This window comes from Bactrocera latifrons, unplaced genomic scaffold, assembly GCF_001853355.1.
Source record: "Bactrocera latifrons isolate USDA-ARS-PBARC rearing strain unplaced genomic scaffold, ASM185335v1 scaffold_264, whole genome shotgun sequence".
In the NCBI taxonomy this organism is placed as follows: domain Eukaryota; kingdom Metazoa; phylum Arthropoda; class Insecta; order Diptera; family Tephritidae; genus Bactrocera; species Bactrocera latifrons.
The window spans coordinates 228,081-252,462 of NW_017536230.1; the positions used below are offsets into that span (position 1 = coordinate 228,081).

The 24,382-nt window shown below is 36.1% G+C and overlaps 1 protein-coding gene and 1 long non-coding RNA gene across 2 annotated transcripts; both read right to left on the bottom strand.

Annotated features, from left to right (window-relative positions):
- Positions 1–393: 393 nt before the first annotated feature.
- LOC108969753 lies at positions 394–15,545 on the bottom strand. Its single transcript, XR_001993419.1, has 2 exons — positions 14,985–15,545; positions 394–720 (listed from the first exon to the last, which is right to left on the bottom strand). It is a non-coding gene; the product is annotated as an uncharacterized LOC108969753 (long non-coding RNA).
- Positions 15,546–16,626: 1,081 nt separating this feature from the next.
- On the bottom strand, positions 16,627–23,484 carry LOC108969762 (cysteine sulfinic acid decarboxylase). The gene is made up of 7 exons (XM_018934682.1): positions 23,247–23,484; positions 21,702–22,050; positions 19,873–20,060; positions 19,645–19,770; positions 18,478–18,826; positions 17,899–18,393; positions 16,627–16,919 (listed from the first exon to the last, which is right to left on the bottom strand). Exons 2-7 carry the CDS (start codon positions 21,900–21,902, stop codon positions 16,731–16,733), a joined length of 1,548 nt encoding a protein of 515 aa, XP_018790227.1. The 5' UTR covers positions 21,903–22,050; positions 23,247–23,484; the 3' UTR covers positions 16,627–16,730.
- Positions 23,485–24,382: the final 898 nt, after the last annotated feature.

Below are 24,382 nucleotides of genomic sequence, written 5' to 3' on the forward strand. Positions count from 1 at the left end.
TGCCCAAAACGCGAATTCGTATTCGGTTAGAAGTTCATAAGTAGAAGTAGTTAATAAAGTGTAGAAACGCTAATGAACTTAACAAATGTTCCGCGCGACGATTGACCGGTTTCCTTTATGCTTTTCAAATATTTCGAATATATGAAAAATTACCACACATAGCACAGAGCAAAAGAAAATAATATAATTTTAGTTTACAATTTATTTACTCCGCTCGTTTTATGAGTTGTCGTTTCCACTACGATTCTTTGTGTTACAACAAACTTCACACAAACAAATTGACATAACCGTTTGACAGTAGAAAATAGCAGTCACGATATGTTTATTATTATTAGTTTTTAAGAGTTTTACACATTTCGCACACAATTTTTAAATATTAATAGTTTTAGTTTGTTCGCATATAATTTGTTATTTAAATTTATTTTTCTTCGCGCACCATTTTAACTTCGTATGTTAGTAAAGGCTCGTAATATGTAAACAAAAATATTTGTACACCGACAASCAAGCACGCGCTTCAACCGATCGCCAACGAGACTACGTCACACAAACGAAAGAGTCAAAACGAGACTGAATTCAGCGCTTCGMAAAACTTTACAACTAACACTGGTGTCGTGATCATTGCCAGTCGTTGGAGTGTGTTGTTGGCATGTGGAGCCAGTGTGGAGCTGCGAGCGCCTTAGCTGTGATCTGTTGAGATGAAATGAGTTTGCAATAGGGATGCTAGTAAATTGAAAAATAAAGAACAAAGAAAAAAGGATGTTATAAATGTAATTAATCTGAAGTATTTAATAAAATTAATTTTAAATATAAGAAATTTTTTTTAAAGAGTTTAAATAAAAATATATGATTTTGAGTTTAATAAGATTGTTAAAAAAATTATTAAAGGTTGAATAAAAAAAAATGTGTTTTCTATKGAAAGTTAAAAAATTATTAAAATCATTGAAAGTTCGCTAAAAACAAGATGTTGTTTATGATACCCTTTTTGAGTTAGTCAGAGAAAAATTGATTATAAATCAGAGTGGCTCACGAATCAGTAGAAAATTGGGTTACTATTTCTTCAAGGCTGTATATACTATTGAAAACTATTATTTGAATCAACTGAATAATAGTTCTCTATATACAGCATCGAAAAGTTGCGAGCTCCACGTCAGCTAACTTAACACTTTAATTAAATCCGTTTTTCTGATAATAATGTTTTCTAAGTGAAATTATACACAGGTATTCGAGATATAAATTACAAATTTTAAAAGTGGTTGTTTTTAAATTACAAACATTAAAACAACAAAAAACATCGAGAAATTTTCACCAAAATTTGCATGTTTTGTGAAATCGTCGGCCAAAAGTATAAATTTTACTTTCTTTTGCTTTCAAAAGATGTGTGTTAAGATGTATCCACCTTTGTGACTGCTACTAGCTCGATTTGGCATTCTTAAACATTTGAAAACTTTTCTTTTGAACCCTCACTCATTAAAAAAATAACTATTTTAAAAATTTAAGTCGCGTTACGTTAATTTTTTGTATATTCTTTTATGTTACAAATGCACAACGTCCCTAATCAAGAAATCTTAAACACAAAATCTTCTCTCATACAATGAGAGAACAATGAGTTAACAGCAGCCGCTGATTGGAGTTCAAAACAAAAATTGTAAATGTGTTGCTTTGGAGTATGTAAACAAATGAACCGGTTGTTGTCGTACTTTGGAGTCTTATTTGGTGTAAAAAGTTTGCAAAATTGTACACACACATATGTGATATACTCTCATATTCCCTCTCTCAGCGCATTATAAGCTTTGTGGGATCACTCACCAGGGGTCTTCGCTCACGGGTGGACAAACAACTCCCACCCCCACTAACACTGTGCGCACATTTTTGTTTTTATTTTACAGTCCACTGTCTTTCTAACTGCGAAGTGGTTCTGCCAAACTCATAAAAGCTGTTTGAATATACATACATACATATGTATGTGTGTAGGTATGTAAGGCATTAAGCTTGTGGTAGTGCAACCACATATGTATGTAGGTGTACTACTCGTACTCACTAAGTAAATGAAGTTTAATTAAAGTGTGGAGGCATTTGAGTGCGTTGAGTTTGTTAGGCGAAACGGCGCTGAGGTCGTTCGTAGACACTAAAGCGAGAACATGAAATCAAAATAAAATATGAAATAAACTTTGATCAAAACAACAACGCTAAATGCTTCAAATTGTGGGGTTTTCTAGTGGTTTGTTTTGGCTCTTGATATTGTTTTGTGGCGTTTTGTTTTGCTTTTAATTTTTTCACAATACGTTTGATGTTTTTTCGGTAGGCTGTGTGTCTCCAGCAACGCAATGCAGCCGAGCCCCACGCATATGACGAGTATTTTTCTAACGTTTTTCTAACACGACATCAAAGAGGGTGATCGTTGAAAAAGCAATAACGAGAGTACATACATACATAAGTATATACAAACACACGAGTGTATCAAGCGTTTATCTGTTGCAGCATGGAGTGAACTGTTGAACCCCGTTGGATCTTGATGCTCTTTATTTGTTCTTTTTCTATTTATTTACTTTGCTGCATTGTGCATGCAGGAATCGAACGTGGGCAGCAATATAATTAATTCGCTGCCTTTAAATGCTGCTGCCAATAACGAGGCTCGCCCAGCCCAGCTGCTAGCGAGCAGCCTTTCTTCAAACTAGTTTGGCGTGGAGTCACYTTTCTATTTTTCTTTTAAATTATTCTTACTTTATTACTTGTTTGTCAATAGACAATTGTGGGCTTGTGCCCTTATCAAAAATGTATTATATTCATTGTGGTAAGTATGTATGTATATACTATACAAAGTAATAATTTTTGGGCGACGCTTTCTCGTGGGATCTCACATGCTATGCTTAACACCTGGGAAGTTCTTAAAAGTCAACAAAAAAAAGGTTCTAAAGAATATTTTTTATTACCCCAAAATGTTGTATTTATCTAATCGGTAGCATACTAAAGATGTAATATATTCCCCTTATATTCCCCTTTGACATAAAATAAAATTCATTAATTTCAATAATTTTTTTAAGAATTRCTTGTCCAACAAATCACTCCACATAGTTCATTCTACAATAGTATAAAAGTATGTATGTACATACATGTGTAGTTGAATATACTTTAATATCTACAACTCTAAGTCACATTTGCCTAGGGGTTCTCAAGCCACGACAAAGTCACATATTCTCACCCATCTCATATTTCTCTCTATCTTTCTGCTATCATCATAATAATAAAATTTAATACTTTGCTTACATTAATTTAGTTTCTATACTTTTTGTGCATGCTCATTTTAGATTCAAAGGTGATAATATGCTAAATAGCGAACTTTAATTGAACCGTTAATCTTCTACACTGTCGATTTAATTTTTAAAACTATTTTAAGTAATTGAAGACCTCGAAGTAAGTAAATATATAGTTTATCCATCTATTTTTAGCTAACTATTTGATCTATTTTCTTGACCCACATTGGAATAACAGTTGTAAATGAATGACAATTATTGTGGAAAYTACTTTTCTTTTGTACTATATACCGTTTTGTGGCTTTTACTAARAATAAAAGCGCCCTCGAGTTCTTGAAAAACTATCGGCAGTAGAGGCCATCTTGGAAAAGTTGTTTTCATACCAACCAAAGCACGCAGGGCAGAACACGAAGACCGTAGGGAGTCGATTCGGYGCCCTACGCAAAAACTCGACTTCGCGAAAGCGACATCGCTTCATTCTATGAGCTTTAGAATAGTTCCAAGAAAATCCAAAGATTTCGAGCCAAATTTTGTTGGACCCATTTCTGAATCCATGGGTATGTAAACAAGCAAAATTACAGYATTTGAGACGAAAAGCAACCTAAAGAGATTCAGAGCTGCCATTTCATGCAGAAAAACAACTGTTTGATGAGGTTTATGAGCCGGTAGAAGCATGATTGGTGCCCACAATACGGCGTCACTTCCCRCACATCGCATCAATCAACGGATTTATTGAGAGAACACTTCGGCCACCAAGATCGTGCGATATCATATCGTTAGACATTTTCCTGTGGGGAGATGTAAGTCTAAAGTCTWTGCGGACAACCCCATTTCGATTCAGGTCTTGGAGTAAAACATCACGTATGTCTTTCRCCAGTTACCAGTCGAAACACTCGAACGAGTCATCGAAAATTGAACTCAACGGATGGACCACATAAGACCGTGGCCAACATTGGAAAGAGCTTGAAAACATAAATTTCAAAGAATGTTCTTTCCAATGATAATAAACATTTAATGGGGAATGAAGTTTCGGTGAATGGGGTTTGAGAAATTTATTTAACTACCTACAACTTATTAACAACAAAYGAAAACAGAAAATCTTCTATATGCTACCGGCTTAGCATGTTTATATCTTCACAGTCACTTTCGGCTTTTAAAATCCATATTAATATGTAATTAGAGCTGAAGTTAATTTTTTTTTTAGAAATTTATATGCAGGTATATAGAGCGAGGGCGGACATTATTCTATGCTTAAAGGTAATGTAACAAACTTATTTCCCTATATACATATAAGTTTAGCTCTGTATATACATATGTATGTACACATGTATATGTTTRTTCARATGTAAGTATGCTTTTAAGAAGTGTAGTGTGTGGGTATACAGTATATGGTGTCAAACCACCCACATAACAGCATTTAAGGCGATTAACTAGAACAATTCATTAATTCATATATTTGTATGTGCCTTGAGGTCAACTAAAGTGATAGGCAAATCATTAGAGATAATTTAAAGCGTGAATTGCTTTGAAGTGATTAGAGTAAAATGTATGGAAACCAAATAGTATGCTATGTGGGCTTATTTGTATGTGTATGTAAGTTAATTTATGTAACTGGATGACAATTAACAAAGACACCCACTTTGTTAGGTTTATTAATATTTTATTTTTTGATTTTTTTACATTTTATCTAACATACAAACACTGCAAAGGTTGACGTTGGTGCTGCAGCTGCGACTGCAAGTGGGTGTTCCCTTGAAAACAGAAAAATAGCTATATTTATGTATATGCATATAAATGTATGATTATTCGATTATATTCATTTACACCGTGTGGCACATCTCCATTACGCAGAAAGTACAACGATGGAAATATATGTATGCGCATAAAGTGCAGTGCATTAAAAAAGCCACACCCTAAGCCTATAGGAGCACAAAAAGGAATGGCAAGAAATATGGGTAGTTGAAAGGATCATTGAAGACCTCACTCAAGGTTTCTAAAAGGATGAAAAAATCATATACACTTATGTATGTATATCTGGCGTTTTATTAAAGCTTGCCACGAACCACAACATGACAACCCATAATCAGCATATACGAAATAAGAAGGCAGCAACAGCAGCAACAAAAAATTGCACGCAGCAGAATTGAAAAAGACAGCGAGAGGAGTGAAAAACTGAAACGACAATTCATCCTAAGGGCCCAAAGTGTTGCGACGATTGAAACATGAGCCGGCACACAGCATCAATCGGGCTGCCATAGCCATTGAGCGACACAAATAAAGCAAAACCAAGCGAAGCGACCAGCAATAAATACATACGCATTGCTAAGAAAAACACAAACTGCAAACAGACCTCAATTGCAGAGTAACAGCAGCGCAAAGAACCAGCTTGGCAAAAATTGCAAAGAAAAGCAAGCAATGATTATGTTTATACAACCACAAGCGCGACGACTCAGCAACATTGCGCATGCAACAAGTCTGTCTATAAACATACACACATATGTATGTATATAAATACATAAGTGAATTGAGTTTCATGAATAAATGTTACAACAACAACAGCAAAAAACTTGAGCTATGCTGCAACATTACAGCTACACAAGTAACATCAGCAACAACGCTGCAACAGCGGCTTAAAAAATAAGAACGTTTGCGCTGTTGCTGACAAGTTTTCAGCAAACAACAACAATAGTGAGGAATCAAAAATAAACAAAAATATATGCTGCAACATGTAGCCTGTAAACCTGTAATGGAAGCAATAACTTTTTTTATTGCTGCAACAAATTGTCATAGCTGTTGCACAAAGTCAAGGGCAAAATCAAATTATGGAAGAAAATGAGACGATGCGAGTTCTATTTTCAACTATAAAACAGCTGTGAAGTCTGGTGGAGTAAAAATTGACGATTTATAAAATAATCACTTAGAAAGCTTCTTTTYCAGACTTATCACTTTCACAAGTGTAAACTTTTTTAGTTTGATCCGAGTTTAAAGCTTCAAGAGAATCACTTATCGGATTATCTTTCAAAAACTATTCATATTTATTCGATTTTCCCTAGAAAGCTCTTAAGAATCTAGACTATATGCTACGGACATAAGAGCCTGAAAACAAGCCCTGACTACAGTCAAACCTTATTTTAAATCAATTCGTACATATCGCCGGTAAAAAACATATTCAAAACTTTATCCGTGGAGTTTTCTCAGAAAACCTCTTCGCAACTCAAAAAACATATAAAAATATAATATATGATAAAAGCTCTAAACACAAATTTCGGAATATACGCCCAGTTCCACAGTCTACCCTATTACCCATTTTCTAACTAATGTAGTGCAAATAGACTTTCGTTGCAGTAAGCAAGCAACATGCCGATAAAAAAACATTGGCAAATGTATCAGCAACATGGTATTGAAAACAAGCTAGAAAGCCGAAAGGCAATGAGAATAAAAAACAAAGAAGTGCTTTAAAAGCATAAATCTGTATTTAAGAGTAGATATGTATTTATATACCGGCCATATATTCCACAAACAAATAAAGGGGAAAATAAAAGAAGCTTATGTAGTTCAATTTATTGGATGCTGGACAGCCCGTTGGTGGTAACATGATGCAGGTAGATCGTCTTAACATATACAAATGTATGTGTGTATGTGTGCCACAATCTTCACAGTAAATATACGTCCAGCGGTCGTAAAGAAATCTTGCCAAAGCAGCGATGATGGTCGGGGTACACAAAAAAAAAGCCAACAACAAAACACTACAAGTAAAGCAAAGAAATACAAGAAAGAATCAAATACGAAACAACAAACTCGGCAGCAGTGCATGCCACGAAGAATACTAATAAGAACCAAGACAATAACAACAACAACAATGAAAACAAGTATTAGCAGTTGCAGGTCGAGAAAACGAATAAAATGCGCTTAATTCAATATCGCGCGATCTTAACACGAGCCATAGCAGCTGAGGCAGCAGTCGTTGTGGTTCAAGCAACAAGAAGACGACAAACAGCTGGAACACGTATTGACAATGCACAGCACGGCAGCTAAACTGTGGACGTACTACTGTGGGGGTACGAAGATGATAAATAGGAAGACGAGCCACAGTAGCTGTTGCAACAGCCAAAGGGGAGCAATAAGTTGTAAGCTTAAGGACCGGTTCTCTGTTGGGATTGATTGGATCTGTTTACAAACTCTTATGATTTACAGAAAATTCTTAATTGGGTTTATAAGTAGCATYTGTGTTTAGAAATCGAGTTAATACAGTTGGAGCATGAACCAAGCAGCGGATTCTGCTCTATAAATTAGTTTAAACTCAATAAAAGTCGAAAGACCTGAAACCAATTTTTTTCAAGAGAAAATTTACAAATATTTTCTAACTMATTTATCGAATATTCTGGTTTTTATTGGTTTGGTCATGCTGGTCTACAAAGTTCGCCACTATATCCTTCTTTTTCGGGAACCTGTCAGAGTATTTGACGACCGTTCATTGCGTTCGTTGCGGTTCGAAGCCAGTATACGATCCACTTTGAGAGAAACCTGTTGAAAACCCTATAGAACTGATCGTAGTCATCAATCGCTGCAATCTTCACTTAGACCGTGTGAGTATATAAGAAGACAGAACTGAAATGTGACCATTTGGTTCTTCAATTGCACGTATTGCACAACTCACTGCCGTCTTCTGAGTACCATATGCGGTTGTCGATCGTGGTACATATTTTGTATGCAACCAATAACAACGAGTGCAATAATAGCATACAAAGCAAAAAAATAATAATCAAAAGCAAAAAGTGCTAGAATAGCACGCAAAGCGTAAAATTGCACGTACCTACTTGAAGCAAGTTGCAAGCAAGCACTTGGTAGACGGATAGTATGTACAACCTCATGTCGACTTGCAGCAGTTCAGCATGAAAAATAATACTTTTGTTGATTTTGTAAAGCCGTACAGCAAACCAAATCAATATGGGTATAAGGAGAAGCATCCTTAAGTACAATATAACATGCAAAACTATATTAAGTCAGTGGCGTGGAGCTACAAGCGATTTTTCAGAAGTGACGCAATGCAGCCCTAAGCAATAATATGAGTGAAGCAATAGTTTTATTCGATTGACCAAGTTTTACTCTCCAACAAATCGAACAAACTACCAGATGATCAAACAAACGAGCATAGTTTGAGATACAACCCTGCCCTAAAACATACAGCTAATGTATAATATTATAGTTCTGACAGAGAGCACTTCGCGATTAGAAAATCCACTACTACTTTGAGCAATTCGTGTTAATAGAGAAAGAACTCACCCCTCCACGAATGTTTGTAACATAAATATTATAGTTTCGATCCCTTATATAGCGTTGCTTATATTTCTAAAACTATCCGCATATTAACTCTTTCAACTCTCATTTTAAAGGGTAATGAGTGAATTAAGAATACCTTTACGTGCCATAATTATTACAATGTCATCACGTATATGCGAGACCATATTTAATCAAGTACCCTGTAAGAAATATATTATTCTTGCTATGAGCTAGAAACTCATGAGTCGTCAGCCGTCGAGTAGTTTGTTTCTCCGGCGAACTTTGACATTTTTTCGTATTGGCTCTCGCACAGGTCATTTTTCAAYTAATTATTCCTATTCAGAAGGAAACAAGCATTGAATAAATGAATCTGAAGTAACCCTTTAAAGAAATATTATATCTGTAAACCGAAGTGAGCAGATGAATGGAATCGCTTTAAGCTGAAAATGAGTCATTATAYGAGGTGRTTCAAAAAGTATCGCGAATTTTGTGTTTTTTCAAAAATTATTCGCAAAGCCAATTTTTGTCACATCTTCTCGGYCTTCTGAGAACATTTTGTACCACCGATAATCATTGCGTTGTTGGTCCAAGGCGCATCCGCGCACTTAATTTAGTTTTTCACACAAAATTTGATACAGGTTCTTTGATCCATTTTTTTKWWTAGGTAAAAATCGAAGACGATCCAAAACACGTGCAAGCAAAGCAACTGTCAACAATTAAATAAACATTCAAAATGGCCGAGCTTGTCGGCATAAGTGAGAGACATGAGTACCAACATAACGCCACAAAAAATTCGAAATTTGAATATATGTAACCCGCGAAAATTCAAAATTCGCGATACTTTTTGAACATAATATAATAATTAATATAGAAGCGGAGAAAACCCTCTTACAGAGTATATTAAGTTTGCCATGATGTTTGTAACACCCACAAGGAAACGTCGATGATCCTATAAAAAATATACTAAATCTAAATGATCAACGTGACGAACTGAGTCCATTTAGCCAAGTCCATCTGTCTGTATATAAGCGAAAGCGTACTTCAGCTTCTGAGATATCGATTTCAAATTTCTCCCCAAAAAGCAACTCTTTTATCGGAACTGCCAATATCGCACCACTATAGCATGTAGCTGGCATACACTAAACAATATGATTCGAATACCTACCACACACTTATGCTATGAAAACTTTTTCATTTGATTATCTAAGCCAATAATGTAATTTTCCATGATATTGGATCTTGATAGCATTAGCTGTCATACAAACTGAACGATCAAAATCAAGTTATTAGAAGGATCTTTTAGTAATTCTGAAGGATGTTATAGCTTCTGTGCAATAGAAGTTAACATTTCTTCTGGTTTTTCTTTTTGCATAAAAGTACGATTTTCCCTACAGGGATATCGCTTGAGTGCTGATCAGTTTCACTTAGTTTAAGCATTTCGTTTATTCCTTCATTAAATTCATACTTTTTGTTTAAGTAATAAGTTCAATGCAGAGAGTTGCTTTCATAAATGATTTTCATCTCGTTTTGCTCTGCGCTTCTGCTGAACTTTGCAAACATTGCGGTGTCATGTTGCAAATCCACACAATATTCTGTACTCTCTTCAGCCACTCATGACTTGCAGGCATTTTTTACTTGCTACACTCTCTATCCAAGCTGTACCAGCATGGAATCGACACTATTTTCCTTGGAAATCGCACGAAGTATTGCTAGTTGTCTGGACATTTCACCTTTGTACATTTCATAGTCGTGGCAAATATGTCTGCAAAGCCTGACACGGTTGGATAAGAAGGGCACATTTTAATAGACAATTAGTCGACTGAAAAAGACGTAAGCCTGGTAAAAGGGCGCACCCAGCTTGCTACTGTGCAACACYGTTTATCAAATTAATGTTTGAATTTTTTTCTTCCCAACACATATTTGCCATTAGTTATTCGTCCATGTGGCCCTCTTTTCAAAGTAAACGAGCAAATGTGTCGCATGGGTGTGCCGCCCAGACTATGTGACCAGTAGTCACGGGTTGTCGCAAGTCATTTGTCATTTAAAGAGTTTTTACTAAAATATTCTATTACAAGCGACGGCGTGGAGAACACTTAGCTTTGTGGGACTGAATGATCAATAGAATATATAGAGAATAAAAGAAATGGAAATTATCTTTGCGAGAATGTCTGTGGAAGAATTAATTTCAATACRAGCGATTCGTATAAAGTACTGATTGAACGAAGTGTCCCCCGTGCGTTCTGAATACATCTATCGGCTCCTATGCTGTGGAAAACGCTACGTACTTGAATAAAAAGATGTCCATTCGATGTTTGAGGTGCTGAAAAATGCACTTGTTTCAGTCGATATGTAAGATTGTCATGGTGAAGAGCGATCCATCTTCGGCGGTTTTTCCAGMAAATAGATAACCATTGTGTGAGATCCAACAGGAATATTTTTTTTTCAGTTAAATTTTCATGCAATATTCAATGTATGCTGACTCCATTAATATCTATATTTAAAAACTTGATATACCCTTTTCAGGGTATCGAAATAYATATACATATATCTAATTTATACCAGATATGAATATCTACAGTGGCAAAGAGTTTCCACATTTTCAAAGTGTTTAAAGGCAGTCTCCACCATTTAGAGTTCTCCAACCTCCCTCGCAACTCATTCAGCGGACAAAAATAATAATGCCAGTCCCGTGATAAGTGCATGCAATCTGTTAGTAGGCCATTTGGTTTTGCGAATTCCCTTGAGCTCATATGCGACAGCTTGGTTATTGCACACCGGTGTGCTGACATTAAATGCATACAAATATTTAGTTTATGCACACAAGCAGCACAACTGTACAATAGTACAACTGTGTTGCATGCAACTTTTTATTGAATTGCAGTTTTTGTTGTAGTTGCAATTGCTATTGTTATTGCTCCCGCTGTTCTGAGTATTACAAAAAAGCTTGCATTTTTTGTTTGAATCCTTTTGATAGCAATGTTTTCATTACAACATTTGTTGTTGTTTTTGTATTCATTACAATTCATTAGTGTTGTGCGTTATTTGTTTTTATGTTGCTGGCGTATATGATTTCTTTATTCCCGCGGCACAGTGCGGGCACAATTGAAGGCGTGTTGTTTGCTGCCGCGTGAATGTCCGTCATGCAATACGGATACACATTTATATAAATACATATATGTGTATATGTGCGGGTAATGTGTAGTTTAGTAGTTACGCGTTATTTGTAAAGACAATGCCAAGACGTTGAAGCCGTGGCGATGACGTTGATGAAACCACCGGTCAATTGCCTACAAGCGACGTGCGGCAATGAGCCGTAATGCAGGCGTATACATACATACATACATATGCACACATCTTTACAATAGCAGTCAGACAGAAAGTTGGACAGCTGAGTATAAGTACGAACTTCAAAAAGTGTACAAAAAACGAATCTACAAACACACATCCACCAAAGCTGCGATGTGTCTGCGCTGCGGTGATGTACTTGCCCACCATACAAATATACATAACATAATCGCAACCTTAAGGAGCTAGCCGAAGCTTCATACAAACGCGCCTTACGCTGCTTGTTTATTTGTCTGTCTGTTGGCATATATCAGCTAAGCTGCGGTATTTTGTGATGTCTGTTCTCTATGTGATTGCTGTATTCGCATTTAAAGGCATGCGTCTGTTTTTTGTTTATGTCATCCAATAAGCCTATATATTATAAGTATTATCTGCGTTTGAAGCCTGCCTTTGCGTCGTCCATACACTTAAGACATTAAACGTATAAAATACGAGTAGGCAAACTGGAAGGGACTAGGCGGCAACTAAGGCTACGACGAGTACATATGTAGTTATTGGGATAGGTCGCATTAGAACAGTGGAGGAAATAAGAAGGAAAGTGATCTAATCTCTCAACAACAGTATTTAGTTACACTAGCTTATAATCGAATCTTTACTCTACTCTAGAATATAAAGTCTAGAAAACATACTTTTTATATCGAGTTTCAATATCATGCTTACGCAAAGGAGGTTTTAGAGCTTCAAACATCCCATGAAATTAGAAGGAATAACTGTTATGTTTTTGAGTGTCCAATTAAAAGTTTTATCGTTTTCAGATTATGCTCAAGTTACTAGAAGGGAAAGATGCGGAAGAATACATTGAAACCTAAATATTTATTATGAAAAATTCCACCAGTTGTTCCCAGTAAAAGATCGTTTTTGACTCTTCGCAGTCTAAAAACTTACTTGCGAAATGCGATATATGGGGATCAAGATGAGACGGTTGCGATAAATCCAGACTTTATTTACAAATAAGCAATATTTCTCATTCCCACTGTTCCGTGTCTAATGTTAAGAAGTGTGGCGAAGGTTCTAAGTTCCAATTGAGTAAGTATATGCCGACGTTACGCTACAAACAACGTTCTTTTAGGTTTCTCTATTTGTGTAGATATGCAAAAACCTTTCCATTTGAAGTGTATAGCAAAAATCAACAATAAATTGCCCTAATTTACGAATTCGAAACGGAAGAGCAGCACACGTACCAACACACATTAGCGTTGCATAAAATGAATTACAGCATTTAATGCAGTCTAATAGGTATATAGCATTAGTGAGGACATCCATAACTCATGCGCAGAATTAGCTCAGATTATACCTTCACTCTAAGAAATCAGCAAATGTGTGTAGCATTTATAGCGTCCAATAACTTATTGCCATCGTCAGCGTATCTTTCTAAAAGTACTTCTGTGGCTTGCACAGTGTCTACAAATTTCTCTGTTAGTAAAATAGAATTAAAGTACAATCTACTAAAGTAACATACTATAATAATTTAATTTGTAGTTGAGTTAAACGGCGATTAGTTTAAGCTTGAGTTTACACGTTCTGGAGCTGGTAACGCATGGTCTTACATTCGTACACTTTTAGTCCAAAATTTATCACGGGAATGGGAACACTSGGGAACTGAGAAACGGTTAGCAAAATAAAGCGTTGCTAGTCGCATTCATTCAACCAGCAATCAAATAAGAATCCACAACTTGAAGACAAAGCAATCACACCAACAGCAACCCCTCAGCGCAGCGCACTAGAAGCTGCACGTTAGACCGAAGGCTGGTGAAAATCTAACAAATCAACAATTGCCGTATGATTGCGACTAATGAGTCCGACAATTGCAGAAATCAGCCAGTCAAACAGTTATGCTGCCAGTAAGACTGCGAACTTGTAGAAAAACCGCGACGAATAATGCCCGCACAAAAGTCAAACACCAGCCAGCAACATTATGTGAGTAGTCGGCGGAGGTTGTTGTCGACATGACTTCGACTTTAATGCGCGCTGACTGCCTCCTAGGTGACTTCCATCTCAAGCAATTGATTTTTTTATAAGTATGGGTATATACGAGTATATGTTCACACTTTTTTCACCGACTGTTGCATAGCTGAAGTTGAAATCCAAGTTAAGCGCCTGAACCGGTGCGCAAAGCCTTACTTAGACCCGCGTTGGCCAGAGTTGACTTAAGCTGAACTCAGTTGAGTTGAATTGAGTTGATGATGGAGCCGTTGTTGACGCCATTGAAKAGGACGATGTTGACGGCAACGACAACGGCGACTATCAAGCTTATGCTTGGTATGTATGTATAAGTACATACACACTGATGATGACAATGACGAGCGCTTTACGCTGGCGACTGCATATTGTACGCTGCACACGCATTTTTCTGCTCCAACAAACCTCCGTAGATTTGCAGTAATCTGCGGAACTCCACTGAATTGGCATTTGTGTAGGTATGTAAAAGTAGGTTTACTAACATACTCGGCTAGAATTGACGCCAAGTTATCCTATTATTGCTGAAATATACAGATTCCACAATATTTGCCCGTCTCCTTTGTGGCTAAGTAAGTAACAGTAGCGAATAAGCGCTCAGCATAAATTTTTAGCTGACTAAAGAGTACATTTTAAAGTGAATTCAAGAAGCTCTAAGCAGAAAAGAGTAAAGCTTTAATCACTAAAAATTGTTCTAACACCAACCAATTCGATCACCTCACAAAAGGTTTCAAAAACTGTTTTCTATAAAAAAAAACAAAGTCTAACCTCACCTGAAAAAACAGTTTTTATGATAGCTGTATGCTAAAGTGGTGCGATATCGACGAGTGCGACAAATGGTTCCTTCTTACTAAAAACTTTGTRGCATACTTAATAATCCCTTTTCATTATATTTAACTGCTATGTTATATAAAAAGAAAGCAGCATTTTTCCTTTTGCAAGTTTTTGATATGCGAACCAGCTGTGCAGTCCTGATATACATATAAACGAGCGCTGATTTTCTTCATTAAAGYGAAGTTTCAAACTCGGCAGTATCTGCGCTAAATGCTAGCCTCGGCATTTACGAACTTTAGCTCAGCAACGGATTTCAATTAGCAGTAATGGCAAAATATCATATACATACAACCGTACATACCTACATTATGTACTTACCATAGAATCTGCACACCAACTCTAGAAAGTGCCACATGTTTTATGCTGCGCAACATGCGTCCAACACATGCCATCAACGAACGCGCTTATTAAACATGCACGACCACTTTGCATAAGCATGGAGTGCGCTGCGCCGTACGGTTTAACGGCTCGACGCGTACCAATCGTTCCGATTCATTACCGCGCACATTTGCTTAATTTAACTATTTTTTTTGTTTGCCAATTGTGGTTTATGAAATGCCCAGCGCGTTATTTTACTTTTCACTTTTTCACTTTTATGTTCATATTTTTCACTTAGTTTTCGTTCTTTTTTGCGATGCGTCGTCAACTATTAATTTCTGTATGCACATTCAATTTATGCAAATGCATATCCCGTTTCAGTTCATCTGTCATTGCAAGTGCCTCGCTGTTCTGACTTTTCTTCATCTTCTCTTTGTTCTACTTCTTGATTTGTATTTGTCATTTGAGCCTTTTGATTTACTACCCGAACCGTTTGCTTCTTGTTCTTACATTACCGCGTCGGTACCTCTCCTTTTTCCACCTGCGCCATTACATGGCTTCTATCGCCTTTAGCAGTGTTTGTTTACATATGTAGCTTTCAAGTTCAGCAAAAGTTCATTTGAGTTTCTGCCTCTGATTTTTCGTGCTGTTCTTTTATTGTGTTTGTTTACATTTCGAGTACCGCGAGTACTTTCGCGACTGCGTTCGTTTCGACTCGGCTTTGACTTTGAATTTGTTGCGTTCATTGCATATTGTAATGTTCGCTTTACGTTCTTTATGTTGTTGGTTATGTTTAAGGATTTGTATCGGCACTTTAATTTTTTTCACCTTTTTATACACTTGACATTCACAATTTCAAATAATTTTTAAATAGTTCTCAAAAAACTCCACTAAATTATTAATTTATTAATTTTTCACAAATTTTGCTCGCGATCACGTACCGACGCGCACTCACCGACGCACGACTATAAACAGAGAATGTTAATGAACATGAATGAAATTCTATTAACATATAATTTTCTGCACTGCTGATTACCTGCTTCGTGTGGAAGAGACAACAACTGCCTTTACATGCACGAATATGTAACATTCCTACACTGTTGTGCATGCATTAACGAAATTACAGGGGATCACTCGAAGGGTTTGCAGTACATAAAACAAACAAATTATAATGCTTTGTTGTTTGCCCAGGATTATAACAGCAATTCCAAATATATTGTTAACATATATGCTAATAAAGAGTGACTGCTTTGTTTTATACTCTTGTCTTCTGTTGCTTCTTACTGTATATAACCCCTTAAGGTATTTTTGCAAGTATGTTCGGTTGCGCCCGAATTTAGGCCATTCTTACTTGTTGTTTTTGTTTTTACTATTCTATAAATTATATTCTTTATTTTATCATATTCCTTACTTTAAATATTCTGCTGCTCCAAGCTTCAGGCATCCGGTGCCTTGTAATTTATTTCGCGTCACCGATTACCATTGATTGAAGTTTTTACAAGTTTTGAACTGTAGTGAACAACTAGGTTTGTAATGAGTTCTATTCCAAAACATTTGTGAAAATTTTATTTAAAAAAAACTTACATAGATTTGTGTAAGCATTAAAGCAAAAATTACCCAAATGAATCCATGTTAAAAGACCTTTTTCACAAGTAAATTTTCTTATATTTTTTTTTCTGCATTCAATTGTAAATTAAGCTTAGGAAATAGTCTTAAGTATATTGTTATAACCTAAACTATCTCCGATTAATACTCGCACTCTTCGCCCAAGCGCTCGATTTCATTCAAAATAAAATCTAGTTCCGCTTCCTCTAGCACTGGGAAACAAGTAAATACCATGCGGAAAAAATTACCCAAGCCACGATATTGTAGTGGCGTATAGCCGATCATCACAGTGCCGCTATAAGCCATACGCTCCTTAATCTTTGGTGCAACCTAAAAAAATTGTAAATTTAAAAGAAGAAGAAAAGTTAGCTACGTCTGCTTTAATATTCTTGACAGGCATATTTTTTATATTWTAAAAGAATATATGAAGAACTCTATCTCTGAATTTTTACTGCAGCTATTTTGTATTGTGATCCGATGTGAAGTAATTTAACAGTCGCGGGAAGTTGGCGCTATAAAAGAAACGCAGGCACCTTGTCTGGCTTGTGCTTAGGCTGCTATGGCACCATGATGTGATGTAGTTTAACATTCGCGAGATGATTTCGCGGGAAGCTGGCTGCCAGGTAGCGCTATAAAAGAAACACAGGCGCCGTACCTAGCCAGTGCTTAACTGACTCTCGTGCCGAGATGTGATGTCATTTAACATTCGCGAGATGATTTCGCGGGAAGCTGGCTGCCAGGTAGCGCATCACATCAGGCACCGTATCTGGCCAACGCTTAGGCTGCTGTGGCGCCATAATGTGATGTATTTTAACAGTCGCGAGGTGATTTCGCGGGAAGCTGGCGCTATAAAAGAAACGCAGGCACCGTGTCTGGCTTGTGCTTAGGCTGCTATGGAGCCATGATGTGATGTAGTTTAACATTCGCGAGATGATTTCGCGGGAAGCTGGCTGCYAGGTAGCGCTATAAAAGAAACACAGGCGCCGTGCAGTGCTTAACTGACTCTCGCGCCGAGATGTGATGTCATTTAACAGTCGTGAGGTGATTTCGAGGGAAGCTGGGTGCCAGTTAGCGCAGGTACTGTGCCTTCCCAGTGCTTAGATAACTGTCACGCCACGAAGCGTATGTACAGGCGTACGGACSTTAAGACTGATATAGTCTCAGCTCATCATTGTAATCGTTAATAACTATATTTTGTAGGCTCTCTGTATTTTATTTCGGGGTGTTTTATATATCATGACAAACTTAATATATTCCGTTCAGGGTAAGAAAAATTACATTGTACTTCGGAAAAATTTCAATTACTCACCGTATATAAACGCTCTCGCCACTCTGGCGTTTCTTCAAGGCCCCTTAGCGCCTTCGGTATGTACCAAAAGCAAACATTCATATATTGGTAATCTTCCAGAACCAAACGAAAGCGTTCGGTACCACGTTGCTTGATTTTTTCAACGAGAACTTTTGAAATATCTATGGCATGATCCAGCAAACGTCCAAAACTGCCGTAACCACGCGCCTTCAGCATTAACCAAAATTTGAAAGCATCAATTTTACGTCCGCACTGTATGCTCTTATTGCCTGTATCATAGGATACATCGTAAAATTTGTCCTGCTGAAAGAGATAGTTCACCTGTATGCTATTACAACGTGTGAGTAGATCACGCTCTCGTGTCAAGAAGAGCGAGCATTGCAGTGGCGCGCCGAGTGATTTATGTGGATTCCAGGCGAAAGATTTAGTGCGATCGAGGCCAGCTAACAAGTAGTGATTTCTATAAGAGAGCAACGCCGAACCGCCAAGACATGCCTGCGCGTGGATAATAATAATAATAATATAGGGATTATATAACAATTATGGAATTTTGTATCGGCTAATGACTTTAATACTTACATCCACATGCAACCACAAGCCATATTTTTCACACACATCCGCTATCGCATTGAGATCATCGAACGCTCCCAACACAGTGGTGCCAGCGGTAGCGTTCACAAAGAATGGTTCGCATCCCGACTCTTGTGCTTTCAAAACCTTTGCCTCCAAATCGTTTGTTAACATTTGACCGCGTTCATTTGTTTTGACAACTATACAATTATCGGCGCCTAGACCCAGCCAATGCGCGGCCTTAACAAAGCTATAATGTGACTCTTCAGATGTGAAGAGAGCAAGTGGACGCATGCCAAACAAGCCGGCAGTCTTCACTTGAGGGTGACGGCTATAGCGAGCTAAGACAAGGCCGTACCTGAAGTGAATAGAGGAGAGTTGTTGAGTGGGTAATAAAACAGATTTGTAGACACAAAGAAAAATTTTTACAAAAATTCAGTACGATTAGCTAGCTCCAAAAAGTATAAAATAATTATTTCAAATAATTTCAGAAATGCCAGGCTCGGGTAAATGTTTGTGATAGGAACGGAAAAGCTATTTGTCAGAGTGATTAGGCAAAATCGTTTAGAACGACTATCCAAGTAAGCTTTGAACATAAGTTTGTCGATGTTTCGAAGAGTAAAAAAATTTCGAATAATCAGACTCTCTCCAAAACTATCGTTAGTAAWATTAGCTTCAATACTATAAATCACTACAACTCACTTTTGTTTCAATAAATTTAAGAATAAGATAGTAAATTTCTCTCAGTGTAATCATATTCAAATCCTACTCTTAATTGCTTGAACAGCCCTGTAAAGTTTGACCATTTTGCCTCTGACCGCAAGGCTCACTCAAATGAATACATATTTTTGTATGTAAGCTTTTGAGCCGTCAAAACACTTGTCGGACGCACCCTAAAATAACACAGCCAAAGCAATGCCTTAGCTTGCGGTTTTTCTAACTGTCTAAGCCGTGTGAGTGAGTAATTAGCCCTAAAGTAACACTTACCATTGAACATCTTGATAGTGAACCAAGTAAGACAACTCAGCTAAATCTAATATTTTCAATGTGTCAAAGTCAAGTGTTGGCCGAAGGCATAACTGTTTTTGCATACGAACTTACACTTATTGAATAAACGAACGTATGTATATATGTATGTATATTTCTRGTGTCTTAGCATTGTAGAAATTTACTTACATATTAGATATGGAGCCACCAGGTGAGAAGATGCCATCACCTTCAGCATAACCAGCCAATTGGCAAACGGTACGTATGATTTCCGTTTCCATCAGCGAGAAGACGGGACCCACTTCGTACGTGTAACTGTTATTTTATTAAAAAAAATAGAAGAAATATATAAATTAGTGTGAAATTGTTTGGTCTGTGGAATCGCTTAATATATTATATGCAAGTTATTTCACTTACGCGCTTGCATTGAGCGCATCGGTAATCCATTGCCCCATCAAACCAAATGGATCCATTTGGCCGAACAGCTGATTATGAAACCGGCCATGATTGGTTTTTACTGAATATTTAATTACCAGCCGACATAAGTCCTCTATCTCTGCTATGGTATGTGTTTTGTTCTCATCGATGCTGAGGTCAATCAATTGCTATGGAGAAGGAGGTTGACGTTGATTAATTATTGTATACACATATGTATTTATAATTGTTTATAAAAAATATACGTTTTTTGCACAACGCTTATCAGCACTCATTAAAATTATGCTTCCCCAAAAGATAATGGGAGTAAACTGATAATACAATTTTTTGTTTGCAATTTTTCCTCATTCTGCTCTTCTGCTTTTGATTTTTTTTTTTTTTTTGTTTTTTTTTTTTATTCGATCTCTGTATAACAAAGAAATGTTTGGGTTGCAAACCACCGAAAACTTGACAAATCGTCGCTAGTATACGCCTAACGTTGGTATAAACGTCAAGTAGCCCAAAGGTAGGTAGGTCAAGAAGAAGTCCAAAGGTATAAAACACGAGAGCGAAAGTGAAAAGCTGTAAATGAATACCTGTAATTGATAAACCTTGTTTATTTTTTAGAAGTTGAATACCAAAGGGTCAATGACCTTAGCAAAATGTAAACAGATCAGAGCCACCATCAGCTTAGTGAAAATTGATACAGTTTAACTTAAACGTCCACGCTCCTTTAAGTCGCTTCTGCATAATAAATGATTTTTACATTAAACGCTTCAGCCAAAATTAAAATATAAATTAAAACACGGTTTTAACAGGCACACAATTGGGGCGTATGATCGTGCATTTTAAACTTAAGTCTATGTTTGTAACAAGCGCTCACACAGCATGTGAATAACGAATACCAGCATATAAATATCTGTGAGTACACACAATCCTAATCAAAAATCAAAACATGACAATCTACGAACATGATCATGTATCAGCGGCGGTCAACAGCGGATTAACTTTGTGGCAACAACAACAACGTAACAACAGCAAGCAGTAACACATAGCAACATGGCGCACAACATAGCAACTACATAGTTTCGAGCAACAGCAACAGTTGCTGACATGTTGACAAAATAATTTTCAAAGTGAAGTGAAAAGGCGAACGGCTTTGCCGGCATGTTTGTATGTTTGTATGTGCATTGTGTCTATTCACTGACTTAGTGATTGAATCGCCGTTCGATTTGCCATAAAAATGCCGGTCAAAATGAAAATGTTTAAATCCGTTAAAAGAAAAATAAACTTGACACACTTTTTAATTGCAAATCCAGTGTTCACGAATAACGCCTTGTCATCGCTAGCGCTAGCCGACGCTGCACAAGCATTGTCAGCGGATTTCGCGATCCAAAACACACCCGCCTGCGCCAAACTCGATTTGACCATGGCAGTGAGACGTTGTCGGCGTTGTCGTCATCCGCTGTTGCAAGCTAAAGCCAACGGTTTCAAATCATTGTGTGTCGCCAAAGTGTGTTGACAGTTTGATGGCATTTAAGCCGCTTTCTCGGTGGCAAGCACTAACTATATACATACAAGAATATACATATACATATATATGTATATAAACATTTATCCATCCATATGTATGCTACGAGAGTATATACGTATTAGCGTTCGGTAGCAGCGTCTACATCCATACATATGTATGTATATCCCGCATCTTAAGCTTACCTCCACCTTTTTGTAACACCCCCTGCTACAAAATGCCTCAACGCCTAATATTATACATACATACAAATATATACCTGGACTCACTTAAAGTACATTTTCAGCTGTTGTTAACTTACCTTCATTTCGTTCGGCTGCTTAAAATCGACAACTTTTACCGCATCGCGCTCGGCATCGGACACACAAAACGCTTTTCCATTTTTCAACAAATCATAGACAGAGCCCAGCACTTTCCAATCATCGGCTAGATTAAGACGTATCTTATCAATCTCATTCACTTTGTTTTGTGTTGTTGCTGTAGTTTTTGTTTCGCTTGACATGTTTATGTTTATTTAATTGTGTTGTTATATTATCGCCGCTGTTGTTGCTTTTAGGCTGCTTATATTTTGTCTGCACTAATTATTTAATGTGGTTTAACTGTGGTCAGTTTTTTTCTTATTGTTTTGAAGTTTTTATTATTGGTATTATCTGTGAATAAATTTCAAAAAATTAGTCATGCGAGGTAATTGAATTTTGTTATTAAGAAAAGCAAATTACCTTAGTCTTATTAAGAGCTTTATTTTATTATTTCTTTTTTTATAATAAAATTTGGTTATGAAAAATTCTATATAATCTTCAAAGGCAAACTAATTAGTTTTAATTTCTTTTGTACTTGTTTGGCATTAAAAAAATTTTGCTATAAATTAAATTAAAAATAATTTTAAAATAATAATAAAATTTAACAGTATTATATTATATTACGAATATATTTTATTTATATTATTAAAAAAATAAATATTTTTTCTCTTGGCACTCTGAAAATTGGTTCTTCGAAACCTCTAAATATCTCTCCAAGTAGGTGCTCTTAATTGCAGCGGTGAGGTTCTCCGCCTTATAGTTTTCTATTTTTTTATTATCACACAAAAAAAAATACATACCTTGCGTCCAACTTCTTGAAAAAAAGAATTGAATGTTCCTCGAAAAACTATCTTTTAAGTTTTTTTTTTTTTGTAAATCTACCTATATTTTTTATAAACGATTGATTTTTGATTATTTTAAGGCAAAATTTGTGTTCGTATTATGTTTATAATTAAATGAAAATAAATCTTATTAAATTGCAAAACTCATATTTTTGTATGAAATTTACTGCTCTATAAAAGTTGACTCTTATTTTTATTTTTTATTTTTATCCTATTTTTATTTTATTTTTTTAACTATATTTTTAGCTGATTTTTATTTGTATTTTTTTTCATTGATGATTGGCTCTTATACTTTTAACTTGATTGATATCTATACATGTGTATACATACATACATATGTATATGTAAGTTTTACTATAAAACTAAAATCAATTAAAAAATTAAAATTTTAAGACAATTTTTAAACTTTTCTGAATTTTTGGCATTTGTTTTCTAATATTTCTGAATTATATTAATCGTAAATAAACAAAAAWTCTGTAAAACTATTTATTTTCGAACTTTTAGTCTTATTCACTTATATCTATGCACTTCCGTTCACGAACTACACGATCCTGCTGTTGCCTGAAAATCTCTATAAAAAATTCGGCTCAAAGCTTACTCGTATAATTGTATAATACATGAAATACATGCAAAAATAATAATTTAGTGTAGAAATGTATTCTACATTTTTATCAATTTTAGTTCCTCTTAAATATAATAACTTACGTTTTTCGGCAAAATTTCAATGCTTCTTTCCCACTTCTTCACTTTCACCCGTTTTGCTGTTCGTTCAATGAAATTTTTGTTTGAAACGCAGGCACCAGCGTCACCCAAAGACTGACAATGTTGACGATCGAATGTGGAATTACACACTAAATGTATTTGCTAACAACCACCCGCCGCCTACTGTCTTTTGCTGTCTTTTCTTCCGTCAACTGCATACATATACACATGCAAATACGTGGACAGACACTTGTAGTATATTTGTTAACGCGCCGTACGTGCGCTGTGGTGTCAATGATTTAATATATTCTGCAATCGAATTTGTTATTTGTTTTCGAGTGATGCTTGCAATCTAGTGGATTCCTGTTGCTCCTCTTCCTCGCCGTAAGCACATTGGGGTGTCGTGCAGCTTTCAATAAGTGTGTACATAAGTATGTATGTATGTGTAATCGCGCTCCGTTAGCAACCGGCATTTCTACATTCTAACGATAATGGCGAGCACTTTTTATTTGTCTCTAGTTATTTGTTCGCAGTTTTCATTCGCCATAAATTATTTGCATCATGTTTTCAATTCTAATTTTATCAAACAGTTATTATCCACAGCAATACCGAAACAATTCTGATCTTTACAGATTAAATAATTCGTCTGCATGCATAAATACGAGCATTGACGAATTGTAGATAATGCTTATATGTGTGTATGTATGTACGCAAATCTGTGCAAATATTGAGTGTCAATGCGTACATCGCTTTGGGCTAAATGTATGTACATGCGTGTGTATTCATAGTCAATATTTATCGCTTGTCTTTCGCTTAATAACCGATAGGGTTCGGAATAGATATGTATGAATATATGTATGTATGTACGTCTATACACACAATGTATATATGTGTATATAATTTTCAAATCTTTTTAATGTGTGTTTGTATTTGTGTTCGCTTTCCATTCAACTTTCAAGTATTCTTGATAATATTGTGAATATATTTTTAATTTTGCAAAAGAAAAATAAAAATAAATTATATTATGTAGAATCAATAAACTGCTTAATGAACCTGGATTATTTTCGTATGGTAGTGAATGATCAGAGAACGTTTATAACGTTCGCTGGAATGATCCTTCGAGACCTTATTTGTATATA

Coding starts and splice junctions, on each gene's coding strand:
- LOC108969762 (XM_018934682.1), bottom strand. CDS start 21,902: ATGTCAAGCGAAACAAAAACTACAGCAACAACACAAAACAAAGTGAAT. Junction 20,061..21,701: donor AGCAGCCGAACGAAATGAAG/GTAAGTTAACAA, acceptor CCTTCTCCATAG/CAATTGATTGACCTCAGCAT. Junction 18,394..18,477: donor GCTTGTGGTTGCATGTGGAT/GTAAGTATTAAA, acceptor ATCCACGCGCAG/GCATGTCTTGGCGGTTCGGC.